Source organism: Salvelinus alpinus, chromosome 26, assembly GCF_045679555.1.
Source record: "Salvelinus alpinus chromosome 26, SLU_Salpinus.1, whole genome shotgun sequence".
NCBI classification, from domain to species: domain Eukaryota; kingdom Metazoa; phylum Chordata; class Actinopteri; order Salmoniformes; family Salmonidae; genus Salvelinus; species Salvelinus alpinus.
This window is the reverse complement of record NC_092111.1, coordinates 34414589-34438999: the sequence shown is the minus strand read 5'-3', so window position 1 is coordinate 34438999 and position 24411 is coordinate 34414589. Positions and strand designations below refer to the sequence as shown.

General features: G+C 43.0%; 1 protein-coding gene across 4 annotated transcripts; it reads left to right on the top strand.

The window, feature by feature from the left end:
* The first annotated feature begins 760 nt into the window (after positions 1–760).
* LOC139555229 (putative nuclease HARBI1) lies at positions 761–4467 on the top strand. 4 transcript variants are annotated; one of them, XM_071368847.1, is made up of 11 exons: positions 761–1116; positions 1424–1494; positions 1582–1758; positions 1849–1910; positions 1993–2079; positions 2167–2208; positions 2277–2450; positions 2528–2563; positions 2662–3208; positions 3490–3601; positions 3696–4467. In XM_071368847.1, exons 1-8 carry the CDS (start codon positions 959–961, stop codon positions 2561–2563), a joined length of 807 nt encoding a protein of 268 aa, XP_071224948.1. In that variant the 5' UTR covers positions 761–958; the 3' UTR covers positions 2662–3208; positions 3490–3601; positions 3696–4467. The 4 variants fall into 4 exon arrangements, with proteins under 4 accessions (XP_071224948.1, XP_071224949.1, XP_071224951.1 ...); XM_071368848.1 differs by adding an exon at positions 3278–3393 and having other exon boundaries at positions 2528–3208; XM_071368849.1 differs by lacking the exons at positions 761–1116; positions 1424–1494; positions 1582–1758; ... (2 more) ...; positions 2167–2208; positions 2277–2450 and adding an exon at positions 3278–3393 and having other exon boundaries at positions 2490–2563.
* Positions 4468–24411: the final 19944 nt, after the last annotated feature.

The following is a 24411-nucleotide window of genomic DNA, read 5'->3' as shown; positions in this document are numbered from 1 at the left end:
GAGATCAGCATGACAACAATGATAGATCAGCATGACAACAATGATAGATCAGCATGACAACAATGAGAGATCAGCATGACAACAATGAGAGATCAGCATGACAACAATGAGAGATCAACATGACAACAATGATAGAGCAACATGACAACAATGATAGATCAGCATGACAACAATGATAGATCAGCATGACAACAATGATAGATCAGCATGACAACAATGAGAGATCAGCATGACAACAATGGGAGATCAGCATGACAACAATGAGAGATCAGCATGACAACAATGATAGAGCAACATGACAACAATGATAGATCAGCATGACAACAATGAGAGATCAGCATGACAACAATGAGAGATCAGCATGACAACAATGATAGATCAGCATGACAACAATGATAGATCAGCATGACAACGATGATAGATCAGCATGACAACAATGAGAGATCAACATGACAACAATGGGAGATCAGCATGACAACAATGGGAGATCAGCATGACAACAATGAGAGATCAGCATGACAACAATGAGAGATCAGCATGACAACAATGATAGATCAGCATGACAACAATGATAGATCAGCATGACAACAATGAGAGATCAGCATGACAACAATGAGAGATCAGCATGACAACAATGATAGATCAGCATGACAACAATGATAGATCAGCATGGCAACAATGAGAGATCAACATGACAACAATGGGAGATCAGCATGACAACAATGGGAGATCAGGGGCCTGTTGCACAAAAGTAGAATTAAGACATCCGGGATAAATGACTCAGCTGAGCTCAATGAAGCCAAAACATGTGCGTCCAGGCTTAATTGGTTGCACAAAGACCAAGCCAGGATGAGCAGACACGGATTCATTAAGCCAGGTGAAACCAATCCTGGATAGGTGCGCGCTCACGGCTCACTCAAATAGACCCCGCCACAGATCACAGATTAATTGATTTACCATGGCAACTAGAGCCGCGTACTTTTCCCCGTCGGAAGCACAAATCCTCATGGAGGCATACGAGGAGGTAAAAGATATAATTAAGAAGAAAGGCAACACCGCCACAGTGATAAAGCAAAGAGAAAAAGCGTGGCAAAGTATTGCAGACCGCCTGAATGCGTAAGTAGTGCACAATTACACACTCACCGCTCCGCTGAAACATCACAATTACAATTCAAATATTTAATTCACATCTCCAAAAATGCAGTTGTACTGTAATTATGAAACGGTTAAATTTTTTATTGAAATGCACTGCAGATATGAGTGAAATTGTGTAAAGTAACTCCATCACACTGTATAAAGCTATGATAAATTTTTTGATATTTTTACTGAAAACAAGACAAAAATACCAAGTAATTTTTTGCAGTGTGACTCCATTAAATGTGTGTGTGTGTGTGTGTGTGTGTGTGTGTGTGTGTGTGTGTAGATTAAACATGAACGGGCCAAAACGGACATGGCAGCAGGTCAAAATCAAATACAAGAACATTCTGCAGAATGGTATGGTCCCTGACTAATATTTAACAAAGCACAAGCATATATTGTACCCAGAAGGTGCCTGCTCACACATTGTCTGTACTGTTTTAGCAGTGAAAAAGAATACCCACAGACAAGGCACGGGTGGTGGGTCACCAAAGGCTGACCTTACCCCAGCAGAGGACATGGCCTTGGAGCTAAATAAAGGCAGGCCCGTCTTAGAGGGGATCCCTGGGGGGAAAGAGACGAGCATAGGTTCCTCCCAAGATGCCACCCGCTTCATTCAAGGTATGTCCTTCCATCTCTACATGGGATACAACCACATTCATATTGAATCAATTTGGACTGTCTGACTTTGGTTTACCTATTGCCTTGCAGTGTCTGGCAGCACTGTGTTCCTGTTAGAGCCACCAGCACAAGCACCAGACGATGCTGATCCAGTGAGTACTCCATCAAAGGCATACTGTAGGCCTGGCATGTCTTGTCTACTAGCTTCAATATGAATCCGATTAAATGTGATAGGGTGAAGGCCCCAGTGCAGCAGCAACAGCACATGATGGAGACGATGATGAGGAGGAGACCATCTCTCTGGATTCCAGAAGGCATGAGGTATCATGTTAAGACTGTGAAAGTACTATTTACTCTACAATGGTGAGGAGTCCTCATCAAAATCAAAAAATCTAATTTCTTTTACAGGACCCAGATGCTATACAGTGGGAAAACCAGCCTGGCAACATAGTGCATATTAATAAAAGGACACCACATCCTGCCAAATTCCAGCTGCGCTAATTGTATTGTGTTCACAGAGCTCACAAGCTATCAGAAAGTTGTATGGCAACCACCTCCGGCGCCAAATAGAACTGGCAGACATAGACATTCAGTACAAGAAGAAAAAGATGGGAAATCTTGCACTGGAGTCTGAAATAAAAAAGAGGACAATTAGGAAACTGGACCTTGAAATAAAAAAACTTGAGAGGGAGGTGAGATATGCCTTCAATGTACACTGTATGCTAACTGTAACAAATGTATTATTCATTATTTTTCTTTCCTCCCCCAGCTCCAAGAAGATGACACAGCTCAAAATAAAAATTAGGTATATTCTCGTAAAGTCAAGTGAGCCATGACATATGAGCTCTTATTGTGAGCACACAGGACGGTGGCATCTTTCTAAGGTTTTTTTTATTTTCCCAGCAATCAGTACAACCAAGTCATCGTTATAAGGCATCGCCCTCTTTTGCCCACCCCCCCAGCACCAGGTGTGGCCACTAGCCTATATGAAGGCCCAAAATTGTGTGTTCCTTTCTGCTCTGACAATGGCATGCCCATTCGTGCGAGATGTGGTGGATGAAGAAGCACTTGTGCTGAGGAGAGCCTTCAGGCGAGAAAGGGTCTTCAGGGACCGGTTGGACCCACTGGCCTTCCCTGATGACCATCTATATGAAAGATACAGGTTTTCTGCAGATGGCATCAGGTATCTATGCAGACTACTGGGTCCCAGGATTAAGCACCGCACTGCACGGAGCCATGCACTGAGTGTGGAGCAAATGGTTTGTGTGGCCTTGCGCTTTTTTGCTAGTGGAGCCTTCCTGTACTCAGTGGGGGATGCTGAACAAGGCCACAATTTGCCGCACAATAAGGAGTGTGTGTCTGGCTATCAAAGCATTAGCAGATGTCTTCATCTCCTTCCCTGGCCACAGAAGACTCTGTGACATCAAAGAGGAGTTCTATAGGATTGCAGGTAAGAGGATCTACAAATTACAGGACAACTGTTAACACATAGTAGGATACTCATTACTTTGTGTGACAGGTTTCCCCAATGTCATTGGTGCAGTGGACTGCACACACATAAGGATAAAAGCCCCCTCAGGTGCCCATGAGGCCGATTTTGTGAATAGGAAATCCTTTCACAGCATTAATGTTCAGGTGAACATAACTTTTTGATATTGTCCATTGACGAACACTCTGCATTGCCAGTGATGTGCATTGATTGGTGTAATATTCCTCATCTTATGATTTCAGATGGTCTGCAATGCTGACTGTGTGATCAGCAATGTTGTGGCAAAATGGCCTGGCTCAGTCCATGACTCCAGAATCTTTCGGGCCTCTGAAATCTATCAGTGCCTATCACAAGGTAAGCCACACAACCCCTATTTATAACCATCATGGCTGTGTCAAGAATATCACTGTGTTTATGAGGTAGTAATGATGAGATTTTGTGTTGACAGGTGAATTCTCTGGTGTGTTGCTGGGAGACAGGGGGTATGGCTGCCAGCCTTTTCTCCTGACACCTTTCACAGACCCCCAGGAAGCACAGCAGGCCTACAACCATGCCCATGCCAGGACCAGGGCCAGAGTTGAAATGACCTTTGGCCTCCTGAAGGCACGCTTTCACTGCCTTCACAAATTAAGGGTCAGCCCTGTTAGGGCATGTGATATTACTGTGGCTTGTGCTGTCCTCCACAATGTGGCCTGCCTGAGGAAGGAGAGGGCCCCCAGAGTGCCACCAGCCATGGACTGGGACAATCCGGCAATCTTCCCTGATGACGACAGTGGTCGGCTGCTGAGGGACCAATATGTGTTGAATTATTTTAGTTAGTATGTGTGCTTTCAATTTTGTTTAAATATGTCCTGCGGTGGCAGAGGAATTTGGGTTTTTTTGGGTTCGTTTTTTGACGAATTTGGCCTCTTATGATGTTTGTGCGGTATACTGTGTGTAATACAAGGCTGCAGGGAGGCTACTGCATCCATTCATTTGTCTGTTCAGTTGATGTGTATGGATTTGTCCTGCATTTGTTTTAGTGTGCAGACATGCAGGGTGTGTTATATACAGACCTTTGAATGTGTATGTATCATTTTGTATAATATGCTTGGATTCTGTGCTTTCCATCTTGTAGAGTCACTGTGACTTCAGTTTCGAAAGGAGCTGATGGTTTACCTGCTTTGTTTTGTCCTTATTCAATAAAGGAACATAATGTTACACATTGTGTTTTTATATTCATATGGAATGTGTATTTCTTTATATGACAGAGTACTAGGGCCACACTGAAGAAAAAGGATAAAGTCATAAATTTATGAGGCTGGTTCTTTCTGCAGAAAAGCTACATATTGTTTTTACAGTTTTGATACTTATGACAATGTGATACTTAATATTCTGGCACATCAGCATGTCTTTGTTTATGAAACCATACTGAAGTACAATTTCACGAAATGCCCCACATCTGTCATTTTAACAACTGTCCTCCTTTAAAACAACTGGTTACAATATTATGACTTGTGTTTTTTTCCCCTCTGTGGCCCTAATATTCTATCATGTTATATATAGCCTTATAGTCTATGGGAAACTGTAAATTATCTAATGATAGCAACATCATCTAAAAATCATTTTTTATCCAAAATCATTGAAATTAATGATCACAAACGTTTAAATAATAACAGTGGGTCTAGTTATATGTGATAACAATGTATAGTGAGCAGTGAAATAACTATTGGTTTCCATTTGTGGTGACTGCTGACTGACATTAGGGATGAGATTAAATAGATCCTGGAATTTAGCCTGGTCTGGAGCAGGCTAGCTCCACAGAATAAATCTCCATGGTAATTTATACCATAACATATCCTCCTGCCCCCTATCCATCTTTAGTGCAACCGGATTACGGATCAATTGAGCCAGGATCACCAAGATATCCTGGCTTAATCCCTTATCCTAGTTTTGTGCAACAGGCCCCAGCATGACAACAATGATAGATCAACATGACAACAATGGGAGATCAGCATGACAACAATGATAGATCAGCATGACAACAATGATAGATCAGCATGACAACAATGATAGATCAACATGACAACAATGATAGATCAGCATGACAACAATGATAGATCAGCATGACAACAATGATAGATAAGCATGACAACAATGGGAGATCAGCATGACAACAATGACAGATCAGCATGACAACAATGGGAGATCAGCATGACAACAATGATAGATCAGCATGACAGCAATGATAGATCAACATGACAACAATGAGAGATCAACATGACAACAATGATAGATCAGCATGACAACAATGATAGAGCAACATGACAACAATGATAGATCAGCATGACAACAATGATAGAGCAACATGACAACAATGATAGATCAGCATGACAACAATGAGAGATCAACATGACAACAATGATAGAGCAACATGACAACAATGAGAGATCAACATGACAACAATGAGATATCCACATGACAACAATGAGAGATCAACATGACAACAATGATAGATCAACATGACAGCAATGATAGATCAACATGACAACAATGAGAGATCAACATGACAACAATGATAGATCAGCATGACAGCAATGATAGATCAACATGACAACAATGAGAGATCAACATGACAACAATGATAGATCAACATGACAACAATGATAGATCAACATGACAACAATGAGATATCCACATGACAACAATGAGAGATCAACATGACAACAATGAGAGATCAGCATGACAACAATGAGAGATCAGCATGACAACAATGAGAGATCAGCATGACAACAATGATAGAGCAACATGACAACAATGATAGATCAGCATGACAGCAATGATAGAGCAACATGACAACAATGAGATATCCACATGACAACAATGAGAGATCAACATGACAACAATGAGAGATCAGCATGACAACAATGATAGATCAGCATGACAACAATGATAGATCAGCATGACAACAATGAGAGATCAACATGACAGAAATGATAGATCAGCATGACAACAATGATAGATAAACATGACAACAATGAGAGATAAACATGACAACAATGAGAGATCAGCATGACAACAATGAGAGATCAGCATGACAACAATGATAGATCAGCATGACAACAATGATAGATCAGCATGACAACAATGAGAGATCAGCATGACAACAATGAGAGATCAACATGACAACAATGATAGATCAGCATGACAACAATGATAGATCAACATGACAACAATGAGAGATCAGCATGACAACAATGATAGATCAGCATGACAACAATGATAGATCAACATGACAACAATGAGATATCCACATGACAACAATGAGAGATCAGCATGACAACAATGAGAGATCAGCATGACAGCAATGATAGATCAACATGACAACAATGAGATATCCACATGACCACAATGAGAGATCAACATGACAACAATGAGAGATCAGCATGACAACAATGATAGATCAGCATGACAACAATGATAGATCAGCATGACAACAATGAGAGATAAACATGACAACAATGAGAGATAAACATGACAACAATGAGAGATCAGCATGACAACAATGATAGATCAACATGACAACAATGAGATATCCACATGACAACAATGAGAGATCAACATGACAACAATGATAGATCAGCATGACAGCAATGATAGATCAGCATGACAACAATGAGAGATCAGCATGACAACAATGATAGATCAACATGACAACAATGAGATATCCACATGACAACAATGAGAGATCAACATGACAACAATGATAGATCAGCATGACAGCAATGATAGATCAGCATGACAACAATGATAGATCAGCATGACAACAATGAGAGATCAGCATGACAGCAATGATAGATCAACATGACAACAATGAGATATCCACATGACAACAATGAGAGATCAACATGACAACAATGAGAGATCAGCATGACAACAATGATAGATCAGCATGACAACAATGAGAGATAAACATGACAACAATGAGAGATCAACATGACAGCAATGATAGATCAGCATGACAACAATGAGAGATCAACATGACAACAATGATAGATCAGCATGACAACAATGAGAGATCAGCATGACAACAATGATAGATCAACATGACAACAATGGGAGATCAGTATGACAACAATGAGAGATCAGCATGACAACAATGAGAGATCAGCATGACAACAATGATAGATCAGTATGACAACAATGATAGATCAGCATGACAACAATGATAGATCAGCATGACAACAATGATAGATCAGTATGACAACAATGAGAGATCAGCATGACAACAATGAGAGATCAGCATGACAACAATGATAGATCAGCATGACAACAATGATAGATCAGCATGACAACAATGAGAGATCAACATGACAACAATGAGAGATCAGCATGACAACAATGAGAGATCAACATGACAACAATGATAGAGCAACATGACAACAATGATAGATCAGCATGACAACAATGATAGATCAGCATGACAACAATGATAGATCAGCATGACAACAATGATAGAGCAACATGACAACAATGATAGATCAGCATGACAACAATGAGAGATCAGCATGACAACAATGAGAGATCAGCATGACAACAATGAGAGATCAGCATGACAACAATGAGAAATCAGCATGACAACAATGAGAGATCAGCATGACAACAATGATAGATCAGCATGACAACAATGATAGATCAGCATGACAACAATGATAGATCAGCATGACAACAATGAGAGATCAACATGACAACAATGGGAGATCAGCATGACAACAATGGGAGATCAGCATGACAACAATGAGAGATCAGCATGACAACAATGAGAGATCAGCATGACAACAATGAGAGATCAGCATGACAACAATGATAGATCAGCATGACAACAATGATAGATCAGCATGACAACAATGAGAGATCAGCATGACAACAATGAGAGATCAGCATGACAACAATGAGAGATCAACATGACAACAATGATAGAGCAACATGACAACAATGATAGATCAGCATGACAACAATGATAGATCAGCATGACAACAATGATAGATCAGCATGACAACAATGAGAGATCAGCATGACAACAATGGGAGATCAGCATGACAACAATGAGAGATCAGCATGACAACAATGATAGAGCAACATGACAACAATGATAGATCAGCATGACAACAATGAGAGATCAGCATGACAACAATGAGAGATCAGCATGACAACAATGATAGATCAGCATGACAACAATGATAGATCAGCATGACAACAATGAGAGATCAGCATGACAACAATGAGAGATCAGCATGACAACAATGATAGATCAGCATGACAACAATGATAGATCAGCATGGCAACAATGAGAGATCAACATGACAACAATGGGAGATCAGCATGACAACAATGGGAGATCAGCATGACAACAATGATAGATCAACATGACAACAATGGGAGATCAGCATGACAACAATGATAGATCAGCATGACAACAATGATAGATCAGCATGACAACAATGATAGATCAACATGACAACAATGAAAGATCAGCATGACAACAATGATAGATCAGCATGACAACAATGATAGATCAGCATGACAACAATGGGAGATCAGCATGACAACAATGAGAGATCAGCATGACAACAATGGGAGATCAGCATGACAACAATGATAGATCAGCATGACAGCAATGATAGATCAACATGACAACAATGAGAGATCAACATGACAACAATGATAGATCAGCATGACAACAATGATAGAGCAACATGACAACAATGATAGATCAGCATGACAACAATGATAGAGCAACATGACAACAATGATAGATCAGCATGACAACAATGAGAGATCAACATGACAACAATGATAGAGCAACATGACAACAATGAGAGATCAACATGACAACAATGAGATATCCACATGACAACAATGAGAGATCAACATGACAACAATGATAGATCAACATGACAGCAATGATAGATCAACATGACAACAATGAGAGATCAACATGACAACAATGATAGATCAGCATGACAGCAATGATAGATCAACATGACAACAATGAGAGATCAACATGACAACAATGATAGATCAACATGACAACAATGATAGATCAACATGACAACAATGAGATATCCACATGACAACAATGAGAGATCAACATGACAACAATGAGAGATCAGCATGACAACAATGAGAGATCAGCATGACAACAATGAGAGATCAGCATGACAACAATGATAGAGCAACATGACAACAATGATAGATCAGCATGACAGCAATGATAGAGCAACATGACAACAATGAGATATCCACATGACAACAATGAGAGATCAACATGACAACAATGAGAGATCAGCATGACAACAATGATAGATCAGCATGACAACAATGATAGATCAGCATGACAACAATGAGAGATCAACATGACAGAAATGATAGATCAGCATGACAACAATGATAGATAAACATGACAACAATGAGAGATAAACATGACAACAATGAGAGATCAGCATGACAACAATGAGAGATCAGCATGACAACAATGATAGATCAGCATGACAACAATGATAGATCAGCATGACAACAATGAGAGATCAGCATGACAACAATGAGAGATCAACATGACAACAATGATAGATCAGCATGACAACAATGATAGATCAACATGACAACAATGAGAGATCAGCATGACAACAATGAGAGATAAACATGACAACAATGAGAGATAAACATGACAACAATGAGAGATCAGCATGACAACAATGATAGATCAACATGACAACAATGAGATATCCACATGACAACAATGAGAGATCAACATGACAACAATGATAGATCAGCATGACAGCAATGATAGATCAGCATGACAACAATGAGAGATCAGCATGACAACAATGATAGATCAACATGACAACAATGAGATATCCACATGACAACAATGAGAGATCAACATGACAACAATGATAGATCAGCATGACAGCAATGATAGATCAGCATGACAACAATGATAGATCAGCATGACAACAATGAGAGATCAGCATGACAGCAATGATAGATCAACATGACAACAATGAGATATCCACATGACAACAATGAGAGATCAACATGACAACAATGAGAGATCAGCATGACAACAATGATAGATCAGCATGACAACAATGAGAGATAAACATGACAACAATGAGAGATCAACATGACAGCAATGATAGATCAGCATGACAACAATGAGAGATCAACATGACAACAATGAGAGATCAACATGACAACAATGATAGATCAGCATGACAGCAATGATAGATCAACATGACAACAATGAGATATCCACATGACAACAATGAGAGATCAACATGACAACAATGATAGATCAACATGACAACAATGGGAGATCAGCATGACAGCAATGATAGATCAACATGACAACAATGAGATATCCACATGACAACAATGAGAGATCAACATGACAACAATGAGAGATCAGCATGACAACAATGATAGATCAACATGACAGCAATGATAGATCAACATGACAACAATGAGATATCCACATGACAACAATGAGAGATCAACATGACAACAATGAGAGATCAGCATGACAACAATGAGAGATCAGCATGACAACAATGATAGATCAACATGACAACAATGATAGATCAACATGACAACAATGAGAGATCAGCATGACAACAATGATAGATCAGCATGACAACAATGATAGATCAGCATGACAACAATGAGAGATCAGCATGACAACAATGATAGATCAGCATGACAACAATGAGAGATCAACATGACAGCAATGATAGATCAACATGACAACAATGAGATATCCACATGACAACAATGAGAGATCAGCATGACAACAATGAGAGATCAGCATGACAACAATGATAGATCAGCATGACAACAATGATAGATCAGCATGACAACAATGATAGAGCAACATGACAACAATGATAGAGCAACATGACAACAATGATAGAACAACATGACAACAATGATAGATCAGCATGACAACAATGATAGAGCAACATGACAACAATGATAGATCAGCATGACAGCAATGATAGATCAGCATGACAACAATAATAGATCAGCATGACAACAATGATAGAGCAACATGACAACAATGATAGAGCAACATGATAACAATGATAGAGCAACATGACAACAATGATAGATCAGCATGACAACAATGATAGAGCAACATGACAACAATGATAGATCAGCATGACAGCAATGATAGATCAACATGACAACTCTGATAGATCAGCATGACAACAATGAGAGATCAACATGACAACAATGAGAGATCAGCATGACAACAATGATAGATCAGCATGACAACAATGAGAGATCAACATGACAACAATGATAGATCAGCATGACAACAATGATAGATCAACATGACAACAATGAGATATCCACATGACAACAATGATAGAGCAACATGACAACAATGAGAGATCAACATGACAACAATGAGAGATCAACATGACAACAATGAGAGATAAACATGACAACAATGAGAGATCAGCATGACAACAATGATAGAGCAACATGACAACAATGATAGATCAACATGACAACAATGGGAGATCAGCATGACAACAATGAGAGATCAGCATGACAACAATGATAGAGCAACATGACAACAATGATAGATCAGCATGACAACAATGAGAGATCAGCATGACAACAATGATAGATCAGCATGACAACAATGATAGATCAGCATGACAACAATGAGAGATCAGCATGACAACAATGATAGATCAGCATGACAACAATGAGAGATCAACATGACAGCAATGATAGATCAACATGACAACAATGAGATATCCACATGACAACAATGAGAGATCAGCATGACAACAATGAGAGATCAGCATGACAACAATGATAGATCAGCATGACAACAATGATAGATCAGCATGACAACAATGATAGAGCAACATGACAACAATGATAGAGCAACATGACAACAATGATAGAACAACATGACAACAATGATAGATCAGCATGACAACAATGATAGAGCAACATGACAACAATGATAGATCAGCATGACAGCAATGATAGATCAGCATGACAACAATGATAGATCAGCATGACAACAATGATAGAGCAACATGACAACAATGATAGAGCAACATGATAACAATGATAGAGCAACATGACAACAATGATAGATCAGCATGACAACAATGATAGAGCAACATGACAACAATGATAGATCAGCATGACAGCAATGATAGATCAACATGACAACTCTGATAGATCAGCATGACAACAATGAGAGATCAACATGACAACAATGAGAGATCAGCATGACAACAATGATAGATCAGCATGACAACAATGAGAGATCAACATGACAACAATGATAGATCAGCATGACAACAATGATAGATCAACATGACAACAATGAGATATCCACATGACAACAATGATATAGCAACATGACAACAATGAGAGATCAACATGACAACAATGAGAGATCAACATGACAACAATGAGAGATAAACATGACAACAATGAGAGATCAGCATGACAACAATGATAGAGCAACATGACAACAATGATAGATCAACATGACAACAATGGGAGATCAGCATGACAACAATGAGAGATCAGCATGACAACAATGATAGAGCAACATGACAACAATGATAGATCAGCATGACAACAATGAGAGATCAGCATGACAACAATGAGAGATCAACATGACAACAATGAGAGATCAACATGACAACAATGATAGAGCAACATGACAACAATGATAGATCAGCATGACAACAATGAGAGATCAGCATGACAACAATGAGAGATCAGCATGACAACAATGATAGATCAACATGACAACAATGAGATATCCACATGACAACAATGATAGAGCAACATGACAACAATGAGAGATCAACATGACAACAATGATAGATCAGCATGACAACAATGAGAGATCAACATGACAACAATGAGAGATCAACATGACAACAATGATAGAGCAACATGACAACAATGATAGATCAGCATGACAACAATGAGAGATCAGCATGACAACAATGATAGATCAGTATGACAACAATGAGAGATCAGCATGACAACAATGATAGATCAGTATGACAACAATGAGAGATCAGCATGACAACAATGATAGATCAGTATGACAACAATGATAGATCAGCATGACAACAATGAGAGATCAACATGACAACAATGAGAGATCAACATGACAACAATGATAGAGCAACATGACAACAATGATAGATCAACATGACAACAATGGGAGATCAGCATGACAACAATGAGAGATCAGCATGACAACAATGAGAGATCAGCATGACAACAATGAGAGATCAACATGACAACAATGAGAGATCAACATGACAACAATGATAGAGCAACATGACAACAATGATAGATCAGCATGACAACAATGAGAGATCAGCATGACAACAATGATAGATCAGCATGACAACAATGATAGAGCAACATGACAACAATGATAGATCAACATGACAACAATGCGAGATCAACATGACAACAATGAGAGATCAACATGACAACAATGGGAGATCAGCATGACAACAATGATAGAGCAACATGACAACAATGATAGAGCAACATGACAACAATGATAGAGCAACATGACAACAATGAGAGATAAACATGACAACAATGGGAGATCAACATGACATCAATGATAGATCAGCATGACAACAATGAGCACATTTTCTATAGGATTGAGGTCAGGGCTTTGTGATGGCCACTCCAATACCTAGACTTTGTTGTCCTTAAGTCATTTTGCCACGACTTTGGAAGTATGCTTGGGGTCATTGTCCATTTGGAAGACCCATTTGCAACCAAGCTTTAACTTCCTGACTGATGTATTGAGATGTTGCTTCAATATATCCACATAATTTTCCAGCCTCATGGTGCCATCTATTTTGTGAAGTGCACCAGTCCCTCCTGCAGCAAAGCACCCCCACAACATGATGCTTCCACCCCCGTGCTTCACGGTTGGGATGGTGTTCTTTGGCTTGCAAGTCTTCCCCTTTTTCCTCCAAATGAAATGATGGTCATTATGGCCAAACAGTTCTATTTTTGTTTCATCAGACCAGAGGACATTTCTCCAAAAAGTATGATCTTTGTCCCCATGTGCAGTTGCAAACCGTAGTCTGGCTTTTTTATGGTGGTTTTGGAGCAGTGGCTTCTTCCTTACTGAGCAGATTTTCAGGTTATGTCGATATAGGACTCGTTACTGTGGATATAGATACTTTTGTACTTGTTTCCTCCAGCATCTTCACAAGGTCCTTTGCTGTTGTTCTGGGATTGATTTGCACTTTTGCACCAAAGTACATTCATCTCTAGGAGACAGAATGCGTCTCCTTCCTGAGCGGTATGGCGGCTGCGTGGTCCCATGGTGTTTAAACTTGCGTACTATTGTTTGTACAGATGAACGTGGTACCTTCAGGCGTTTGGAAATTACTCCCAAGGATGAACCAGACTTGAACCAGTCTACAATTCTTTTCCTGAGTTCTTGACTGATTTCTTTTGATTTTCCCATGACGTCAAGCAAAGAGGCACTGAGCTTGAAGGTAGGCCTTGAAATACATCCACAGGTACACCTCCAATTGACTCAAATGATGTCAATTAGCCTATCAGAAGCTTCTAAAGCCATGATTAAAAAAATGTAGAACTAGGAATAGATATAGTCCTTGGTTCACTCCAGACCTGTCTGCCCTTGACCAGCACAAAAACATCCTGTGGCGTTCTGCGTTAGCATCGAGTAGCCCTCGTGTAATGAGATGGCCTACCTTGGCTAAGGACATGAGGGTTTATGTTTCCTCCTGCTCGGTGTGCGCCCAGTATAAGGCTCCTAGGCACCTGCCCAGAGGTAAGCTACACCCCTTACCCATTCCACAGCGGCCTTGGTCGCACCTGTCGGTGGATTTTCTGAACAATCTTCCACCCTCACAGGGTAACACCGCGATCCTGGTCGTTGTGGATCGGTTCTCTAAGTCCTGTCGTCTCCTCCGTCTGCCCGGTCTCCCTACGGCCCTACAGACTGCGGAGGCCTTGTTTACACACGTCTTCCGGCACTACGGGGTGCCTGAGGATATAGTGTCTGATCGGGGTCCCCGGTTCACGTCTAGGGTCTGGAAGGCGTTCATGGAACGTCTGGGGGTCTTGATCAGCCTTACTTCAGGGTTTCACCCCGAGAGTAATGGGCAGGTGGAGAGAGTGAACCAGGATGTGGGCAGGTTTCTGCGGTCCTATTGCCAGGACCGGCCGGGGGAGTGGGCGGTGTTCGTGCCCTGGGCCGAAATGGCACAGAACTCGCTTCGCCACTCCTCCACTAACCTCTCTCCCTTCCAGTGCATACTGGGGTACCAGCCAGTTCTGGCGCCTTGGCATCAGAGTCAGACCGAGGTTCCTGATGTGGACGACTGGTTCAGGCGCGCGGAGGAGACATGGGAAGCTGTCCATGTTCACCTTCAGCAGGCTGTGATGTGCCAAAAGGAGAATGCAGATCGCCACCGCAGTGAGGCCCCGGTGTTCGCACCGGGGGACCGGGTCTGGCTCTCGACCCGAAACCTGCCTCTCCGCCTGCCCAGCCGGAAGCTGGGTCCGCAGTTTGTGGGGCCATTTAAAGTCCTAAGGAGAGTGAATGAGGTTTGTTATAGGTTACAGCTTCCACCTGATTACCGTATTAACCCCTCGTTCCATGTGTCTCTCCTCAGGCCGGTGGTGGCTGGCCTGCTCCAGGAGTCTGAGGTGCGGGAGGATCCTCCGCCCCCTCTGGACATCCTTAGCCGAGGTAGGCCACCAGTACGTCCCGCTCAAACAGCGCACTGTCCAACCGATCCCAGGATGACCAGAGGAGGATGACGTTTGGGCCCAATAGATCAACCGGTCACGAACAGCAGTCGGGACGTACAGACGCCCAGCGGGACACTGGACGGGAGCGGACTCTGCACGTAACGCCTACTCAATGTCCGTGTCCAGCCATACTACCGGCACCACCAGCTAGAAGGCGGGGAGTATGGGAGTGGGATCCATGGGCCACTCCTCTGTGTTATACAGCCGGGACAATGCGTCTGCCTTTACGTTCTGGGAGCCTGGTTTGTAGGAAAGGGTAAACACAAAACAGGTGAAAAACATGGCCCACCTTTCCTGGCGAGGGTTCAGTCTCCTCGCTGCCCAGATGTACTCCAGATTGCGGTGGTCAGTCCAGATGAGAAAAGGGTGTCTAGCCCCCTCAAGCCAATGTCTCCACATCTTCAAGGCCTTGATGACAGCCAACAGCTCCCGGTCCCCCACGGCATAGTTTCGCTCCGCCGGCCTGAGCTTCTTCGAGAAGAAGGCACAGGGGCGGAGCTTCGGTGGCGTACCCAAGCGCTGAGAGAGCACAGCTCCTATCCCAGCCTCGGACGTGTCCACCTCCACTATGAACGCCAAAGAGGGATCCGGATGGGTCAGCACGGGAGCCGAGGTCAACAGAGCCCTCAGGTGACTAAAAAGCCCTGTCCGCCTCAGCCGACCACTGCAACCGCACCAGGCCCCCCTTCAGCAGTGAGGTAATGGGAGCCGCTACCTGACCAAAACCTCGGATAAACATCCGGTAGTAGTTGGCAAACCTTAAGAACCACTGCACCTCCATTACCGTGGTGGGAGTCGGCCAATTACGCACAGCTGAAATGTGGTCACTCTCCTAGGAAGGAGATGGACTGGTGGAAAAACAAGCATTTCTCAGCCTTGACGTACAGGTCATGCTCCAACAGGCGACCCTGCGCACCAGGGACACATGTTTGGCGCGTATATCAGAATGTCATCAATATACACCACTACACCCTGCCCATACAGGTCCCTGAAATTCTCATCTACAAAGGCTTGGAAGACTGATGGCGCATTCATCAACCCGTACGGCATGACGAGGTACACATAGTGCCCTGAGGTGGTACTGAAAGCCGTCTTCCACTCGTCTCCCTCTCGGATACGCACCAGGTTGTACGTGCTCCTGAGATCCAATTTGGTGAAGAAGCGCGCCCCGTGCATTGACTCAATCGCTGTGGCTATGAGTGGTAGTGGGTAACTATACCTCACAGTGATCTGGTTCAGACCCCGATAGTCAATACACGGGCGCAGACCTCCCTCCTTCACAAAAAAGAAACTCGAGGAGATGGGTGAAGTGGAGGACCGAATGTACCCCTGATGGGATTCAGAGACATATGTTTCCATAGCCTTCGTCTCCGCCTGTGAGAGGGGATACACGTGACTCCTGGGAAGTGCAGCGTCTACCAGGAGATTTATCACACAATCGCCCCGTCGATGGGGTGGTAATTGAGTCGCCTTCTTTTTAGAGAAGGCGAGAGCCAAATCTGCATATTCAGGGGGAATGCGCACGGTGGAGACCTGGTCTGGACTTTCCACCGTATTAGCACCAACGGAAATCCCTAAACACCTCCCCGAGCCCTCCCGCGACCACCCCGTGAGAGCCCTCTGTGGCCAAGAAACAGTGGGGTCATGACAAACTAACCAGGGTAGGCCTAGCACCATGGCAAATGTAAGAGAGTCAGTCAATAAGGAAGAGACTAATTCTCCCCTTGTGCCCCCCCCTGCGTCACCATTCCCAGAGGAGCGGTGGCCTCTCTGATCAAACCTGACCCTAATGGTCGACTATCTAAGGTGTGAACGGGGAAGGGCACAGCCATGGGAACAATGGGGATCCCTAAACTATGGGCGAACGATCTATCTATAAAATTCCCAGCCGCGCCTGAATCGACGATACCCATCATGGGGTTGCTAAAACCTAGTCTATGAATTAAAGTTTACAACGTAGGTTGAAAGAAAAAATTTAGTTATCAAGGTGACAGACAGTGACACATTCAATAGCTCCTTGCACACTCTTGCCTGTATCTAGCTGATTTGGGGTGTAATCATTTGTCCAAACAGTTGCAAATGACAGTTTATATTGGACAAATTCATGTATGTTGATTCCTGTTTAAGAAAGGTTTTTCAACAGAATCAGCGGAATGAATACAGCCCTGATCACCTGCAAACACAGTTCACTTTCATAGCAGCCATGCTGTATGCCCTATTGCATCTATGCGCTCTCCTCCTCTCACCTTTTCCCTTTGCTTGTGGACTTCAATGCACAACGCACCAGCTGTATGTGACCAGGCGAAAAAAACGTTTCAAGCCAAACCGTCATACCATTACCGCTAACCGCTACACGCAGCCTACGTCATTGTCAATATAGAACTAGCCCGTTAGTAAAGTACAGTGTACAGCAAGCAGTTTAGCAGAAAATAAATGCATAAAACCAAAAGCTTACCTTGACTTGGAATAGTTCCAGTGTTGAATAGCCATAGATAGCTAGCTAACATAGCATCCCTCTCTGTTTGAGATGGGTGTTTGAACAGGCTAAACTAGCTACAGTAGCTGCATTTGCTAATGTTAGCTAAGTAAGTGAAAGTGAAAAAAACACAACGGAATATAGCTAGCTCTCTCTCTCTTGCTTCTCCTTCATTTTTGAAAAAAATATTTTGTTAAAAACGGTTCAACTATGTGAATATAATTTGTATAGATTTATTTAAAAATGATAACCTTTGTAATGTATCACTATTAAACATTATATGAAATTCACTGAGGATGATGGTCCTCCCCTTCCTCCTCTGAGGAGCCTCCACTGACAGAGAGCGTGCTCACACAGTCATCCGGAACATCTGGTGATCTCATGCATTGTTCATTGTTGCTAGCCTCGAAGCAAGCATAGAAGGTATTTAGCTGGTCTGGTAGGCTTGTGTCACTGGACAGCTTGAGGCTGTATTTCCCTCTGTAATCTGTGATAGTTTGCGAGCCCTGCCACATCTGACGAGCATCAGAGCCGGTGTTGTAGGATTCGATCTTGGTCCTATAATGAATTTGTTAAAAACGACTATTGTCTTTCTCTCTCTTTGAGTCAACTGCTCACCACATTTTATGCGCTGAAGTGCTAGATAGCTGTAGCGTATGCTTTCAGTACTAGATTCCTTCTCGGATTCTTTGATTGGGTGGACAACATGTCAGTTCATGCTGCAAGAGCTCTGATAGTTTGGAGGACGTCCTCTGGAAGTTGTCATAATTACTGTGTAAGTCTATGGAATGGGATGAGATCCATGAGCCTCCTAGGTTTTGTATTGAAGTCAATGTACCCAGAGGAGGATGGAAACTAGTTGTTGTCCGGCTACACCATGGTGCTACCCTAGAGAGTGCTGTTGAGGCTACTGTATACCTTTGTTGCAAAACAGTGTGTTTTAATACATTTTTTCTTTCTTGTTTTGTTGGATACATTCTTAATGAAGTAAAATGTACGCTCACCACGCTGCACCTTGGTCCGGTCATTTCCCTGACGACGTTCATGACAGAACTACCCACCACAAACGGACTAAGCAGCGTGGTAAGGAGGACTGGACATGGGAGGACATCCTGAATGGGAAAGGATCCTGGACGCGGGAGGAGATCCTGGCGGGAAAGGATTGCCTGCCGTGGGAGCAGGTGGAAGCAGCGAGGAAGGCGGAGGCAGCGAGTAAAAGGGCCCAGGGTTACACAGGGTCAAGGCTGGCACGAAAGACCGGGAGGCCACTCCCAAAAAATGTTTTGGGGGGGCACACGAGGAGATTGGCTGAGTCAGGTTGGAGACCTGAGCCAACTCCTCGTGCTTACCGTAGGGAGCATGGTACTGGTCAGGTGCGCGTTCACAGCCCGGTGCGCTACATTCCAGCTCCCCGCATCGGCCGGGCTAGATTGGGCATCCAGCCAGGATGGATGGTGCCGGCTTAGCGCATCTGGCCGCCAGTGCGTCTCTATGGCCCAGGATATCCTGCGCCGGCTCTGCGCACTGTGTCTCCGGTGCGTCTGCACAGACCAGTGCGTCCTGTGCCAGCGCCCCGCCTTTGCCGGGCGAAGGTAACCATCCAGCCAGGACGGGTTGTGCAGGCTCTACGCTCGATACCTCCAATGCGCCTCCACGGCCCAGTGTATCCGGTGCCTGCTCCAAGAACCAGGCCTCCAGAGAGAGTGAGAGAGAGAGGGAAAGAGTGCGTGAAAGAGAGAGAGAGGGAGAGAGTGCGTGAAAGCGAGAGAGAGAGGGAGAGAAAGAGAGAGAGAGGGAGTGAGCGAGAGAGAAAGAGAGAGAGAGGGAGTGAGCGAGAGAGAAAGAGAGAGAGAGGGAGTGAGCGAGAGAGAGAGAGAGAGAGAGAGAGAGGGGGAGAGAGAGAGAGAGAGAGAGAGAGAGAGAGAGAGAGAGTGAGAGAGAGAGAGAGAGAGAGAGAGAGAGAGAGAGAGAGAGAGAGAGAGAGAGAGAGAGAGAGAGGGGGAGAGAGAGAGGGAGAGAGAGAGAGAGATGGAGTGAGAGGGAGTGAGAGAGAGAGAGAGCGAGAGAGAGAGAGAGAGTGAGAGAGAGAGAGAGAGAGAGAGAGAGAGAGAGAGAGAGAGAGAGAGAGAGAGAGAGAGAGAGAGAGAGAGAGAGAGAGAGAGAGAGAGAGAGAGAGAGAGAGAGAGAGAGAAAGGGAGTGAGAGAGAGAGAGAGAGACAAGCACCATTGTAAATACAACCCATATTTATGTTTATTTATTTTAACTTGTGTGCTTTAACCATTTGTACATTGTTACAACACTGTATACAGTGGGGCAAAAAAGTATTTAGTCAGCCACCAATTGTGCAAGTTCTCCCACTTAAAAAGACGAGAGAGGCCTGTAATTTTCATCATAGGTACACTTCAACTATGACAGACAAAATGAGAAAAATAAATCCAGAAAATCACATTGTAGGATTTTTTATGAATTTATTTGCAAATTATGGTGGAAAATAAGTATTTGGTCACCTACAAACAAGCAAGATTTCTGGCTATCACAGACCTGTAACTTCTTCTTTAAGAGGCTCCTCTGTCTTCCACTCGTTACCTGTATTAATGGCACCTGTTTGAACTTGTTATCAGTATAAAAGACACCTGTCCACAACCTCAAACAGTCACACTCCAAACTCCACTATGGCCAAGACCAAAGAGCTGTCAAAGGACACCAGAAACAAAATTGTAGACCTGCACAAGGCTGGGAAGACTGAATCTGCAATAGGTAAGCAGCTTGGTTTGAAGAAATCAACTGTGGGAGCAATTATTAGGAAATGGAAGACATACAAGACCACTGATAATCTCCCTCGATCTGGGGCTCCACGCAAGATCTCACCCCGTGGGGTCAAAATGATCACAAGAACGGTGAGCAAAAATCCCAGAACCACACAGGGGGACCTAGTGAATGACATGCAGAGAGCTGGGACCAAAGTAACAAAGCCTACCATCAGTAACACACTACGCCGCCAGGGACTCAAATCCTGCAGTGCCAGACGTGTCCCCCTGCTTAAGCCAGTACATGTCCAGGCCCGTCTGAAGTTTGCTAGAGAGCATTTGGATGATCCAGAAGAAGATTGGGAGAATGTCATATGGTCAGATGAAACCAAAATATAACTTTTTGGTAAAAACTCAACTCCTCGTGTTTGGAGGACAAAGAATGCTGAGTTGCATCCAAAGAACACCATACCTACTGTGAAGCATGGGGGTGGAAACATCATGCTTTGGGGCTGTTTTTCTGCAAAGGGACCAGGACGACTGATCCGTGTAAAGGAAAGAATGAATGGGGCCATGTATCGTGAGATTTTGAGTGAAAACCTCCTTCCATCAGCAAGGGCATTGAAGATGAAACGTGGCTGGGTCTTTCAGCATGACAATGATCCCAAACACACCGCACGGGCAACGAAGGAGTGGCTTCGTAAGAAGCATTTCAAGGTCCTGGAGTGGCCTAGCCAGTCTCCAGATCTCAACCCCATAGAAAATCTTTGGAGGGAGTTGAAAGTCACTGTTGCTCAGCAACAGCCCCAAAACACCACTGCTCTAGAGGAGATCTGCATGGAGGAATGAGCCAAAATACCAGCAACAGTGTGTGAAAACCTTGTGAAGACTTACAGAAAACGTTTGACCTCTGTCATTGCCAACAAAGGGTATATAACAAAGTATTGAGATAAACTTTTGTTATTGACCAAATAATTATTTTCCACCATAATTTGCAAATAAATTCATTAAAAATCCTACAATGTGATTTTCTGGATTTCTTTCTTCTCATTTTGTCTGTCATAGTTGAAGTGTACCTATGATGAAAATTACAGGCCTCTCTCATCTTTTTAAGTGGGAGAACTTGCACAATTGGTGGCTGACTAAATACTTTTTTGCCCCACTGTATATATAATATGACATTTGTAATGTCTTTATTGTTTTGAAACTTCTGTATGTGTAATGTTTACTGTTAATTTTTATTGTTTATTTCACTTTTGTATATTATCTACCTCACTTGCTTTGGCAATGTTAACACATGTTTCCCATGCCAATAAAGCACCTTGAATTGAATTGAAAGAGAGAGAGAGAGAGAGAGAGAGAGAGAGAGAGAGAGAGAAAAGACGATGGAAGTTTCTAAAGCTAAACTAAAGTGTCCACCATTAAAGCTAAACTACAGTTTCCACCATTAAAGCTAAACTAAAGTTCCCCCCCATTAAAGCTAAACTAATTAACAGTGTCTCTAACGCGCCTAGCGGTGGAAGTGAGAGGGGAATCATCGCAGCTTGCCAGCACCCCACTATCCCCCCTCTCTGTGGGGGGCAGAGGAAACATGCAGATATAGCTCATCTGTGTTCTATATACACTCTGCATACTGCATAATATCCTAACTGCGTCCTCTAGCTGCCTGCCTGGCTACCTGAAGTACCGGCCAACAGAGGGGACTGTCCAGATGGATGGATGCAGGTGCGTACGCTTATGCTGGGGCTGTCTGGTGGGGGTTTGGAGTTTGAATGATGGGTGCTGATGGTGTTAGGGTAGTGTTGTGTGAGTGAGTGGAGTGGGGTGGGGTGGGGGTTGGAGTGTATGTGTGTGAGGTGCGGTGGGTAGTCTGTGGTTCACGTGACCCCTTCCTCTCCTCCAAAAGTTGTACTTCTTCAAAAATACTCTCTAATCAGCATTTCAGAGCTTAGTCATGGTTTCCTGGCTCTGCCGCGCAACCTCGTTTATCCTCTGCAGTTCAGCTTGCATATAAACGCGATGCAGGGAGAGTGTGTGTGTGGGCGTGCATGTGTGCATGCATGTGAGAGAGGCTATCAGCTTCCAGCAGCACCACTGAGGTACTCACTACTACTCACTTCTCTGTCCCCAGCACTAGTACACAAGCTACATTTCTCTGTCCCCAGCACTCAGCCAACTAGCTAGTAGGCCTAGTCCACAAGCTACGTTTCTCTGTCCCAAGCACTCAGTTAGCTAGCTAGTAGGCCTAGTACACAAGCTACGTTTCTCTGTTCCCAGAAGTCAGATAGCTAGCTAGTAGGCCTAGTCCACAACCTACATTTCTCTGTCCCAAGCACTCAGCTAGCTGGCTAGTAGTCCACAAGCCATGTCGCTATGAGATTCACGTGAGGATTCCCTCCCTATCTTTTAGGCGAGAGTGGGGTAAGTTGAGCCATGTTTTACATTCAGCATCACTCCGTCAAGGGAAACATAGTATTCATTCTAACAAAGATATCTACATATATTTCAGGATGTTTTGTATCACTGGAATTAATCAAATTCATGTAAACATTCGTTTTGAAAAAAAAGTGGTCTCTTGGTGAGGGACAGGGTAAGTTAAGCCTCCTACAAATGTCTGTACGGAATGAAATATTACTACTACCTTTGTAAAACAGTGTCTATTTTCCCAAACAAAATTCAACACAATCACAATCGCTTTTTTATGTGTTTTAATCATTTAAAGCATCTTTTAACACAGGCTTACTACCTAACAACACCTCACACTTAACACAATTTTAACATATGCCAGACCCTGTTGTTACCTCATATCCCAGCGATAATGCCTTGCATTATGCCTGGAAGAAAATACTTACATTTGCTTAACTATTGGCTCAACTTACCCCATGGCCATTGGCTCAACTTACCCCAAGGCAAACATTTTGACTATATTAGCCCACACAGCTGCAAGGATGAGCTTTCATGTTAGGTTTAGGACCTCATATTGAAGCTTATAGAGACCCCCAACTGAAGTATAGAACAATCTTAAAATTATATGTTTTGGTTTAGATACAAGCATCATGAAACCTTTAACACAATAAATTAATTT

Excerpts from the sequence above, each read along its gene's own strand:
- LOC139555229 (XM_071368847.1), top strand. The coding sequence starts at position 959 with ATGGCAACTAGAGCCGCGTACTTTTCCCCGTCGGAAGCACAAATCCTC. Across the intron at positions 1,759-1,848 it reads TGCCACCCGCTTCATTCAAG|TGTCTGGCAGCACTGTGTTC; the intron begins GTATGTCCTTCC and ends ATTGCCTTGCAG. Across the intron at positions 1,911-1,992 it reads CACCAGACGATGCTGATCCA|GGTGAAGGCCCCAGTGCAGC; the intron begins GTGAGTACTCCA and ends TAAATGTGATAG.